The following is a 13335-nucleotide window of genomic DNA, read 5'->3' as shown; positions in this document are numbered from 1 at the left end:
CTTTTGTTTTTTTTTATTAATTTGTTTATAAAATGCTCTGCGTCTGCTCAAACACAAACACTGACGCTGCTCCGTGACATTTAGAGATGTACAGCACGGAAGCAGACCCCGAGGTCCCAGATGTCCGTTGCCGGCCAGATGTCCTAAGTTAATTTAGTCCCATTTGGCCCCTGTCCCTCTAAACCCTTCCTAATCATGTGCCTGTCCAGGTGCCCTTTTAAATGTTGTAATTGTAATTTGACCTGGTCCATGGCAACATTTACTGCACATGAATCAAAACCACACAGGTTTGTGGGGGGGGGGGGGGGGGGGCGAGGACAGCAGGGAGGAAGAAAAGTAACAAAAAAGAGCTCCTGGAATTAAATCAAACATAAGTGTGAATTTCGTGGAAGCAGAATGTGCCCCTCTAATTGGCACTCACTGATGTTTGAGAGTTGTGGAATGGTCATGTTATCCTCTGTTGCAGAGACATTCGCTGATTCATTCCAGCCTTCGGTCGAAATGGCTATACGTGAGGAAAGGAAGTTTATTTTTGTGCACAGGACTACTTTATCCCTGCAGGACATACGAAATAGAAACTCGACAAAAAGAAGAGACAGATCTTTGCTTTTCGAAAATACTATATATGAATTTCTCAAATTACAAACAAAATGACACAACGAATATATATTTTAAAAATTAAAAGAAAATAAAAAGCATCGTTTGTAATAAGTGGACGAAAGTCAATGATGTAGTCAAATCCAAAAATAAACCGGCTTTACAACAGAAATGTTAAATCCTAAGAGATTCGATTTTCCCCCATCGCCTTTCCACATTATTCCCACAGAACAAAGGGGTACAGAAACGTAATTGTCCAGTTTAACAGTCGGTAACGTACCGCCCAGGTCTGGATGTATAAGACAAGCCCGCCGGTACAGCACTGGCTGGAATCTTCGAACGAAACAGAAATTCCATGCATGTAGAAATTAGCTTCACGGTGAGCAGAAGAGTGGAGCTGGGCGATTTGCAAGAACGTGGAAGAAAACAGTGTCACTCCAGTTGCCTCTTTATTTATGTTATTGCAATAGGACAAGCGGAGGGAAACCCGCTGGCATGCCAGTTCCTCACAATCCTCCTTCTGTGGGACACTCTCGGCAGACCAGGTCAGCATCGATGAGCACACAAGTTTTCCAAATGCTGAAACACACATCTGCCGTCGCCCTCTGACCTTCCCCTTTCTTCTGCTCATCTCACATTCATTTCCTTAAGAGAGGCCGAGGCAACGCTGCAACATTTTTATTACAACGTCGAACAAAAGTAAAGACAAAAAAAACATCTTAAAATAAATAAACAAAATCGCGGCTCTTCACAACACATCAGGCAGTTACAATCACAACACGTTTGCACAGGTTCGTTCGGGACTGATTCAGGGAGACAGGGGTTTTACAGAAAAACAAGCATAAAGGCATCCGCCCCACTTCGATGGGGTGTAAGCATTAACCGGAATCATTTTAACACATTTAATTCACTTCGCGTTGTGAGTACAAGAGCTTAAATGAAAAAATAACGACAGCGATGCTGTGTAATATCCCAAAACAGAGGGAGAGCCAAAGTGGCTAGTGAGAAAAAGTCACCCTATATGTTAATGACTGCGGCAAAACGACAAATTTTGCGAATGGCCTTTTTTTAAATTGAGGTAACTATTTTTTCGAATGCAGTTTTGTTGGACCCGTCAATGGAATTCGCAAATACCTATTTCCACAAGCAAAAATCTCCTGGAATCGGGGCTAAGACGGCTGATCGGATGCATTGTGATGTGCTGCTATTATATAGTTTATTTTTCCTCTTTAGAATTTAACCCTCGCCAGTAGCTACATCCGCCGTTACAAACCATCGATTGGCCTGAACTGTGAGTGTATTCCAGTGAACATACTGCTTTCGCTGGGCTAGCGTTTTGGCCGAACTCTGAAAGCTACTCCAGGGGGGTTAAAGACTGAGGAGATTTCACAGGCGCCCGAAGGTGTTTGAGTGCATTCATCCATTCATGCGCTAAACTGGGGAGTCCAGATACAAAAACAGAAATTGCTGGAAAAGTTCAGCAGGCCTGGCAGCGGAAATCAGGGTCCAGTGACCCTTCCTCAGAACGGGAGTCCAGATACTAGCCACGTTATAACAAAAACAAAACAGTTTTTTAACGACATGTAAGGCGTTTGGTTAAAATCACTAGAAGTGCCAGCATGTGAGGGAATGTGGTGGTACTCTCTCGTGACGCTTAGAGACAGCTTGAATAAAATTATTATTAGGTAATTTACAGACTTTACTAAGATAGTGTTGTTTTTCTTGGCTTATTTCTGAAAGGCAAAAACGCAAAAGGGACGTTTTAATATAAAAAGTGCTTGTAATACTGTAAATTAAATTTCATGATCAACATTTTGTTAAATTTCGTCCAATATTAATACGTCAATTGTAATGTGTGGAATGTGTAAGTTCAGGGATACAGCTACATCTAAGTGCTGTGTCTAGTGACCAACAGTGAAATGTAACTCTGATGCAGACCTAACTTTCTTCGGAGTCGTCAATGCGCCGACTCTGATATACCTTTCAGCTCATTCAGAGATCCTGGCCCTGCTGCCACGGGACTGGAGGAGAAGTTAATTGAATACCAGCTGACTCTGGGTTAAGGGAGAGAGAAAAAAAATCGAGCCAGGAGCTGACAGAACGTTGTTTGCATACGCGGCTCGCTGTGATCTCAGGCAGCGGCCCCAGGCTCAGTGACCCTGAGGCGGCAACAGATACACGACTAATCCTACAGCGGCCACTCGCTCTACAAACAGCAGCTCCCGGGAGTTTTGGCCGCGGTTTTAAACAAAAAAAAGGCACTTGGAAAAAATGTCTGCTATTCTTCAGGCGTGCAAAACGAAAAACCGCAATTTACTTTTCTCTCTGTTGTGTTTAAGCGTTAAGGGAAAATCTCTTTAGCGGCGACGTTTTATCTCTGCCACCGTCCCTATCAATGTATTGCTTTATGTCTCTCTGGCCCATCGCTTAACTCTCCCACCTGAAGCTGGTCTTTAAACTCCATGCTTTGGCTGTCGCCTTGGTAACGCTGTTTTACTGCCTGCAGAACTAACCATGAAACATTGATTATTATACCACTCTCCTCCACAGATAAACCTTCCTCATTCCGCGCAGTAAGCAAAAATAAAAAAAACTCCTTCAACAATCACCTTTTTAAAACATGCTCAAACTGAAAGTCAGACTACCCCGAAATCTCCAGCCTTTTTCCAGGATGTAAAATTTGCAGCGGCTGATTTTCCTTTCCCATTCATCGTTCGACGTGTCCAAAGTGACACTTAAATATTAAGACAACACAATAATCATTCTTCCGTCTGTAATAAAATGAACTTTGGAAGCAATCGGATAGCTCAACATTGTGGGGATTTACGGCGTGAGGGGGCGGGAATGAATTAACACATATCTGGGGTAAGTGGGATTTGAACCCAGATCCTGTCGCTGAGAAGTCGGGACACTAGCACAAGACCCCTCTCTCGTGGGGTTGTAACTTTTAATTTAACAAAAAACAATAACTGCTGGGACAATGTTATGGGACATGAACTGGATTTATCCTGGCCCAGAGGTGTGGACGCTGCCCTCCGCGGTGATTATAAACGGTGGTTTATTTTTCTACCTCTGCTTTCTCTCTGGGAGTGGTGCCCCTGTCTGGGAGAGTAGCCAGCGCTCTGGGAATGAGCTGCTTGCATGGGGAGCGACCCGTCTCACACAGTCACCAACTGACTGGATGACTGAAGAAGCCTCAAAACGCCCACCGCAATCTCCCGCTTCTTCCCTCTCGGGTAACTCTTCCTGCGGCATCGGTTGTGGGGAGTCGTTGAAGGAGACAGAAAAACGAAACTCGGTACGAGAACTAAGGCGCCGGAGGACGCAAAGCCAAGAAGACAAACTCCAACCTGAGGAGTTCCAGCTCAGAAATCCGCGCTAAAACCTTGACCCTAGCCTGTCATTTATTTCAGGCAGCAACACGCCTTTGCGCACCTTTTTAAAATAATTTCGGGGGTTTTACTACCTTTTTAACGAGTTTTATCCAATATTTACCATATGTTTTAGTCACTTCAGATTAGAACTTCTAACAGCGCTATTCAACAGAATGAGAACTCTACGTTCAAAGTTATGTTTTAAAAATCAGCTGAGCTCCATTACATTCGTTTACTGTCGTGGTTAAAGCTAAAATACAAGATTGGTTCCACTCGAGTTAAAGTGGACCACGGTCTAAAAGCGAGTTGGCATCTGTGCCAGCATTTAAATTCTTGTGTGTACCTCATGTTAAACGTAGCTGGATTATTCCAAACGGGTCTGCATAAAGATAACACACCTCGACCAGCCGCTCGCTTCCCTGCCCTCATCCTTACTCCTAGAGACAACCATCATAACGTACAAAAACAAACTCACGCCCTTACAGATCACCTCATTTCAACCTTTTTTTAACATGCATCCAATTCCTAATACTTCCGCCTTCTGGGCCCGGTCAAATTAAACATCTCGATGTTTTTGCTGCATTTCTAAAATATACTATCTCCAAACTAAAAACAAAACTGGAAACCTGGACCTTTGTTTTATTTTTCCTTTTTAGCACTGTTTTCATTCACCATCGCCTGTGTTTTGACTTTTTATTTTTAAAAAGCCGAATGTTAACCCCAGTTCGACATAAATAAAACATGTTGACTGAAGCATTCGTTTAAACTAAACCGAGTGGCTGTGATAGGATGCGGTCCATGTTAAAAAGGAGGGGTGGGGGCGGAAATGGTACTGTTCCACTTCTTTGATTTGGAGCAAGATAATTTTACCCCCCACCCGCCCCCCAAATCCATCGGGGGCGGCTGTGGGAATTAATTGAGGCCACCACACCCGCCCCAGAGTGAGGAAATCAGAAAGCTTAACCCCCAGTACACCCCGCCCCCCCGACCCTGGCCACAGCCAACACTAAATCACTAAATCACATGCATTTGCCAATTAAGTTTACACCAACACTGGACAGCTCTCCCTGAACTCAGCTCGACGAGCAGGGGAGCTGTTGCCGAGGTTAATTCGCTCCATGTAGACAAAATATCTGGTTCCTTCCCCATCACCAACCTCCCCACCACCCGACTGTTGGCGATTTATGGTGGAAATTTGTCCTGGCCGGCACATTAAATTTTCGACGTCTTTGCTCGGGAGAAATATCCCATTACAGGGCAGCGCCAGCATCCAATTTGGGAGCCGTTCAAAAACGCCTACGAGAGCGCTGAGTAAATTCATCAGAAAGTGCTCGAACCATTGGCTCCATTTGTGGGGAGCATGTGTCTAATGAATCATCTATTGACCTTTCTTGCTGTGTATCAGACCCAAAACTGGCTCCTCTATCCGATGCTCTGGCGTTTTCCTCTCCCCACTCATTCCGCACTCCCGCGCCCCCACCCCCCGCCCCACTCTCCGTTATATTTTCTTTAAACCGAGAGCACCGGGAGACTACAAATGAGAGACCTGAGAGCGATTCCAATCGATTGTAGCCAGGTTACTGTTAGAGAATCTTACATTATTAATTAGGGAATGATCTGCCCTAATGCTACAAGCATGACAACCACAATCTGGGCCTTAGATATTTTTAAAAATTCATTATTTTAATACAAATCGTACAACAGGAGCTTTATAACCATATCCTACCAAGTTTTAACATCTTATATCCTTTTATGTTTCTGATTTTCGCTCAAAACATCAAGCGACACTGTCATATCAACCACAAAAAACTCATACATATATATATTTATTTCTGGATTTGAAGCTATAGTTTTTTGCCGGTTTGCTTTTGAAAGTAATTTTTTATTATTTCTAAAATAACGATTGGTTCTCATACTGTTTCCTTTGAGATACATTTAAGACCCTTAGTAATCTACTCTGCTACGCGACATCCAAAAATAAGTGAGCATATATATTTTGTAGATATATATATATTTAAAATTCTAAAAATAAGGAAAAGAAGCTTGTGAGAATGAGGATTTCTTTTACGATTAGGAAACAATTTTTGCGATTCTCCGGAGAGAGAGTGGTTGGGGAGGGGAGGACACGGCGATCTAAATTTTTCGCGGTTTATATTAATTTTGGAAAGGGGCGGTCACTGTAGTATTTTTTGTCACTCCCCCTGACAGTTCTAAAATGATAAAAAGCACAAGACTTCAATACGCACGAGATGGTGGCAGTAAGAAATACAGCGAAGGTGTTCATTCACCAAGATTCACACAATAGAGTGGCCAGCCTTTTGCTCTCTCTCTCTCTCTCTGATCCTCAGAAGGGCCGACAACAACTTTAACCTTTGGCCCAAAGGCCGTTCCTGAGTTTTGAACCGAACTCTGGGGTTCTGGTCTGCATCTGGTTGGAGATATCCTCTTGTTGAGTTAGGTTCTCGGTGCAGTTTTTGTTTTGCTGTTTTCAAAGAAGGTTGACGCTCCTCGGTAACATTTTGGCAAATGACACAAAAACAAAACCGCTTGTGTGTTTAAATGGAAAAGAAACGAAATAAGAACAATCTAAAAGAAAAGAGACATGAGACAGTTTCCACTCCTGGCAAATACCTTCTGGGTCACTGATGAATCACAAGGTCCTGTCATTCTGAAATGATTTTTTTTGCAACATTTCCACACACGCTACATGGGCGGGTGGGCGGCGTGTGTTTGCAAAAATGCTGTTTGTTTTTTGTTGTGTGTGATGTCTCTAGAGTAGGATCCAGGTCAGTAAGACGGACAATGTTAAAACGGCGAAGGTGAAACACTGGGGGCTTATTGCAGAGTTATTCCTTTCGCACAGGTCAAACAAACTGCCTTCGAAATCCAGGTTTTTGGAATCTTTTTTGAGTTTTTCCCAAACATCAGTTGCTCCATCTTGACAATCCGCGATGGCAGTCGTGGCGCATGCGTGGAAGTCGTTCCAGTATCTAGAGTTTGTGGGGGGGGGGGAAGAGTGAATCCAAACATCAAAATAATACAGCGAATATTCCGATAAATCAATCTCCCGCACCGCTGTCCGTCTCCCTGTGCAATGTCTCCCTCTACTCCAATCATTTGCTCTTACATTTCTCTTTCGCCTCACACTACCCCCACCCACCCTTCTGCAACTCGCTTGATGATCAAGGCGCATTTTAATCGTCATTAAAGTGGCACGGATTCCATTTGTCATTCACGTTGGGCAGGGCTATTACAATCGACACATTTCCTCATCCTTTTTTCTCCCCTCTGAACAGATCCAGGCACCGTGAGAGCACTGCGCTGTGCCCGGAGGTGGCCCCTATCTCTAACGGACTGAGAGTGCCTACGTGTTTTCTCGTAAAATTGTAGAAAATTGTCGCACACACGCATACTTGCATGCAAACACAACAAACACATGCATACATATACACAGACACATTCATACATACATATATATATAAACACATATATACACGTTTAAGGATATAAGTGCACTTATGAATACATAAATACACATAAATGCGTCCAAATACACACATTCGTGAATGCATATACACGCATGCATGTCCGTGTATGCACACGAATGTGCACCTCTATGTGTACAAATACAAACATACATTAATATAAATGCACACACAATGTACAGATATACCTATTAATACACACACGTATGCATACAGACACGTACCTAAGACGCTCGCGCAAACAAATCTACCTACAAATAATGAGGCATTCATCGCAAATAAATACACCAACATAAACAGACATGTCCGTAGACACGCATACACGAATGCATAAACACAAATCTGCTCACACATACAACATACATTCACACACATACACGCAGAGATATCTACACAGCCACATACATAGCAAGTCTATTAATATTGCATACTAGGCTGATTAATCGATCCGACTGCATATTTTATAACGATTTTGTTTCTGTGTACATATTTAAAATACTAGAACCAGATATTGCATACGCCACTACAGCATTTGGGTTGTTGCAGTGACAGAGTTTTTCAATGAATACTGAAAAATGTCAGCATCTGCCGTGTCTTATACACAGGCAATAAATAATGGGATATTGAGATGCCAGGCCAATCTTTCCTGCAGTATTTCTGCTATGATTACATGTCCCAGAGGACAACGAAATCATTTCTGATCTCCCTTTGCTTTCCGATCTCGCTCTTTCCTTACAGAATAGAAAGCAAGTGGGATTTAAAAATCCTAATTTAAACGGTGAACATTATACAGGGCTGTTTTATTTACAGGTTACCACACTGCACATGCAACAACATTCCTCTGCTGCACTTTACAATAGATATTAACAGTTCTCTTATGAGCCTTTTTCGACGGAAGCATTTTTCTCTCACTAATATATTCTAGCATCTCAGCTTATATATTTCTACTGCTTTTTAATGCGTCTATTCGTTGACCCCCTATCAACACAATTGGCAACGTTACCATATTCTATGATACCAAAGGCCATTTAAAATGGGGCAAAATTATTTACTACCCAAAAAAGTCTTAGTAGAAATTAATTTGCTATCCATTCAAGCCGCGTTCAAAGCCACAATCTATCCAAACTATGTATATATCAATGAGAACGATATTATCATTTTATAAAAGTGTCAGGTAGTCAGGGCTAGAATTTTCCAATAGGCTTTATTCGTTCTTCATTCATCTCTATATATTTTAGTGGTATATGGCACACTTTTTAAATACCGCTGCCTGTTTGGCACTCATACTGTATCGTTCTGTGCCTTTGCATGTATTTGCAACCGATCTATGCACTTCCTGGGGGCATACACGAACACAGATCATCAGCGTAACCATACAAGGGATATTTATAATGTTCTCTTATTTAAAAAAGGGCGATCACTGGGTTATTCACAGGGTTAAATATCGTATGCTCGTCTTCTCATCGAGAGAAGAGCACATTATTTTCTTTTTAAAAAACCAATGGCTCGTCGGCACGGATTATCCGATATGGAATACAGGCGTGGTTGTATGTGGGAAATATGTGCATATCTAAGATTATAGCCGGGCTCCCTGGGAAAAAAAACATTGCTACCTTATGATGCATCGCAGGCACCAGTTGGTATGCAGTACTGAGGCCTTTGTTCGAATGTGTACCCTTTGTGCGTACAGATGGAGAAAAACGCACAACAGCAACATGTTAGAGGTGGTGTCGGAACGGACGTGATGATGCGTGTGTGGAGGGTTTGGGGCGCGGTGCTGAGGCTGAGTCACTGAGTGTAAGAGACCATGTGGGAGAGTGGCGAATGAGGGTGATATTCCTACCTTGCGTGTTCCACGTGGGGGGAGTGGGGGGGGGGGGGGTTGGGGAGGAAGATGTGGGGGGGGTGGGTGGGAGTGGAGGTGGTTGGTGAGTGTGGGTGTGTACGTGTGGATGTTGCTGTCATACTTACGAGCAGATGGTTTCAACATTCTGCTTGTCGTCCATATCTTGCTGGTAGTTCGCGACGTTGTCTCCCAGCTTCAGCAAGCAATCCGAGAACCCTTTAAACACTGCATCGCACTTGCCGGCTGCTCGCACAGTATGGAACAGATAAGCTGTAGGGAGAATCAAAACAGTGGTCATGAAATATTGTTACTCATTATACCACTTTATCAGAAAAAAACACAACGATGACAGTTGCTGTCAATAAATTGTTGCCTTTTCAAGCTAATTTTTCATGTGATGAGCTATACATCACACACCAACATATATAGTATAGTTTATTATCTAAATATACATTATTTTTACAGAACTGTTGCTCCTTTTAACAGAATCCTGATATGTTTCTCTCCGTCCTTAGATATTGACCGGGAGATGCCTTTTTCGTTCTAGGTTAAAATAACAGTCTGTCTGTTTCAGCTTTATTTTTAACCTACCTTGGATACTCTTCCAAGGTCTCTATTGGCATGAGTGAGACCCCCCACCAACGCCCCGTCCCCTTTCCATCTGCGTGACCTTTCTGAATGTTGCTTTCAGGCGAAAATCCTTTCTCCTGTCTTTTATGTTTGGGGTTGGAAAGTGTGTAAACCATCTCCCCAGCAGCTTTCCTTCACCTGCCAGTGTCAGTTTCGCTGTGTTGGGGTTGTGCGGAGTTTGAAGGGAAGACAGTAATCGGCAGCGGACGCAGACAAAGCTACAGACACGAGCTGACAAGGTGTCACCGGATCGCAATTGTAACTCTTTTCTCTTAGGCCGTGGGGGTGGCTGGATTTTCACAACTTGTCCCAGGGGCCGGTATTTAACTCCGAAGCTTCGCATTCCGTCCCGTCGCTTCTTGGAATCCTCTGCATTTTGGTTTTGAACAACCACGGCTGTCCACTTTCCATATGCCCCCTTTTTCGCCTGGTTGGTCGCCTCACACTCAATTAATTTTATCTTAAAATTCAATCCAGTGCATGGTGAGTGACCGGAGCTTGCTAGCGGAACGGTGTACATGTTAATTAACGCTATCAATCCTGCCTTTAACTGGTGGAGAATTAGCATTGCTGGCCTAATTGATCCGTCCATGGGTTCTGACCAAATGAGTCTCGCTAACAAGAATAAAACCAGCACCATATGGCACTGTGAATCAGCGGGTGGTACTTTAACTGTAACCGTCTTAAAGAACTGAAATATGGGGAAGGGCCTTCGCGACAGTCGCTGCTTTCACACTGAAAGGTGTCTTTGATATACGGGTGTGCAATGTTTTTCTGGAAGTACCCACATCCATGACTTTTGAAAACAAGCCTTAATAAAGGGCACAGCGGCCCGTTGAACGTGGCTTTTTTTAACTGTTGTTGTTCAGTTCGATTTTACAGATGAATGTTTTGATCCAACGGTTTAAATTGCGTTCCCTAACATTTTTTGTTTTGGGAGCGGACGGTCCGTGTATAAATGTACGAGATAACGGGAAAGAAACCGCCCCATTAAAATTGACCGCAGTGCTGCCGGATTCCGGTTACATTTTCGAGGCTTACTATATCTCTTGGCAAGGCATTAAAATGCGCTTTCTGCCATTGAATGTTAATGGATAACCTATTAATAAAATGCTTATTAAAATAGATTAAAGCACTTGATATGATTATCATGCACCTTTTTAAAAAAATGCAAAATGTGCAGTTAGATCTCAGTGACAGTGCAGACAGAGAGGCAATGCTTCATGTTCATTTTAATTTTGCCGGGTTACTTAATCTTTCCAAAGGAGGAGATTGCCTACATTCTGAGGGGTAACGACTCATGATGCTTGTTCTCAGTTTAAACACTCAATCTTAGCTCTATTTTTCGTTTGCAAACGAATGTGACATTTCATGTTCACCGTCTTAACAGATTAAAAAGAGAGAGGCTTTCCTACACTGCTCCTCTTCCCGGGATAGTCTCCTCTCCATGTCCAATTCATTCCTTAAACCCGGGATTTCATTCTGAACTGTGCCCAGGGAACAGTTCCTGGATCATTGCGAAAAAGTCGACGCCTCCTTTTCTTCTCTCCGTTCAGCTTCAAAAATGATTTTCTTTTTGACGCTTTCGCAGACTATAATTTCTAGCTATTTAAAATCTTAATGAAAATAGCAAAGAAATGATTCATTTGCCTTTCTTAAAGCCTGGGGAACATATAAGTGGCACTATGTCAGATATTAATGAAGACGAAAGATATTTTTTCTCCCTCTGAATCGCTACAATTTGCAGGATATGTTAAGACAGTGACTGGATTTTATCTTGGTCGTAACATTATGCACAGGCAGCTCTGAATAAACCGATAATAAACATCCTACAAATGCGCTTCCAAGTCTAATAATGGGAGCCGTGCATTCTCTGCTCGGTTCTGGCATTTTGCAGAGCCGAGGGCTTTTGTGTGCAAGTTAAACCGCGACTGAATGTCATATGGTCGGGCGATGGGGGGCATTTGGGTTTGGATCCCGAGAAGACAAGTTTCTCGCCTTCATGCATCCGAGGGTTAATAAAGACCAGCTTTAACTCTTTCATTGTCTCCAAGAAAGTGACATTCCTACAACCCCGCCTGTGCTGGAACACCAGAAGGGAGAGAGAGAGAGAGGAACTGCAGGACGGGTTTATTACATTTCAATCCACGTCTTCTCTCTTTTCTCCCCCTCTCCGTTATCGGAAGGGAAGTAAGTACCGTGGCGTTATCGCAGACAGAAAAGAATATACAAAATAAACGGGCAATGGATGAGGGCTGAGTTCCCCTGTGTCAGGAACCAGCTTTTTGTTCAAATGACTGGGGAGATGGTATTCAGACTGAGTTGGACGATGCGTCTAGATTTCTCACGTTGACCCCCCCGCCCACCCCACATCTCCCTGAACCAGGATTTTGGTGTATACTGAGAGATGAGACTGGAGGTGGTCACTTTCTGCAAGAGTGAGGGTCAGACACCAACTGGAACACGCTCACACACACACACACACACACATACACACACACACACACACACACACACACACACAAAACGAATTAACCGAGTGTTAATAGTTTGACTCACCGAGCTGAACAGCGAGAATAAGTGCAAGGTACGCTCCACTCAACGTAAGTCCCATCCTATACTGAGTAGAACCATTGGAGACTGCAGGCTTTTCAGATGGTTAGCTGCGAAAATGTGGGGGAAGGCCGGACTCCAGACATTGCCAGCAAGTTAGTTCCTCCAAGTATAACAGCACAGTACAGCCGAGGTGGATTAGTTCACTGGCGTCTGAGTGAAGGGTAGGGTTGGGGGGGCGGGTGGCTGGAGGTGGTGGGTGGGAAGGGGGGGTAGTCTCGGCTGAGCTTCGCAGTACCACGTACACTCCTGACGTATGGGTTACACTTACTGAATCCGACTGGGCTGGGGGAAGAGAGAGAGAGAGAGAAAAAGGCACACACCATATTTATAGCCATCAGAGGGCTGGGGATTATTCAGATCTCTGCGTTAATGTAGGGGACATAAAATATCCCGCACCCACATGTTGTGACATTGGTTTAAACTCCCACCTTCTGGGGGAGGGGGGGTGGGGGGGAAGAAAGGAGAGGTGAGTTTTACCCCCCTTCCCTGACGTCCCCCCCCCCCCCCCACACACACACTACTTGACTATTGATTAGAGTGGAGGCAACTGGGGAAATGAAAAATGAGGTCGCAAGAGAGAGCGAAACTTGAATGTGTAGGGCTGCGAATGGCGGTTTTCTTGTCACAAAACAGAACATTAACAATCTAGGGGTGTGGAATAGTGAAGTCGACTGTCAGACCCCCTTCCTAAATCAGTTTTTGGGTAAACGAGTTTTAAACGTTTACACATCCTGTGGGGTTCTTTTGATCTGTCCCAGCGATGACATTTCCAAACCTTATTTTTTAA

At 43.6% G+C, this 13335-nt stretch overlaps 1 protein-coding gene across 1 annotated transcript; it reads right to left on the bottom strand.

Moving 5' to 3' along the window:
* Window positions 1-638: 638 nt before the first annotated feature.
* Window positions 639-12730, bottom strand: nrn1a (neuritin 1a). The gene is made up of 4 exons (XM_048522471.2): window positions 12492-12730; window positions 9428-9572; window positions 6218-6961; window positions 639-3331 (listed from the first exon to the last, which is right to left on the bottom strand). The coding sequence occupies exons 1-3, from the start codon at window positions 12544-12546 to the stop codon at window positions 6742-6744; spliced, it is 420 nt and encodes a 139-aa protein (XP_048378428.1). The 5' UTR covers window positions 12547-12730; the 3' UTR covers window positions 639-3331; window positions 6218-6741.
* Window positions 12731-13335: the final 605 nt, after the last annotated feature.

The sequence above is a fragment of the Stegostoma tigrinum genome, chromosome 2 (genome assembly GCF_030684315.1).
Source record: "Stegostoma tigrinum isolate sSteTig4 chromosome 2, sSteTig4.hap1, whole genome shotgun sequence".
Lineage (NCBI taxonomy): Eukaryota > Metazoa > Chordata > Chondrichthyes > Orectolobiformes > Stegostomatidae > Stegostoma > Stegostoma tigrinum.
The sequence above is the reverse complement of the archived record's forward strand: the minus strand, read 5'-3'. Positions and strand labels throughout refer to the sequence as shown.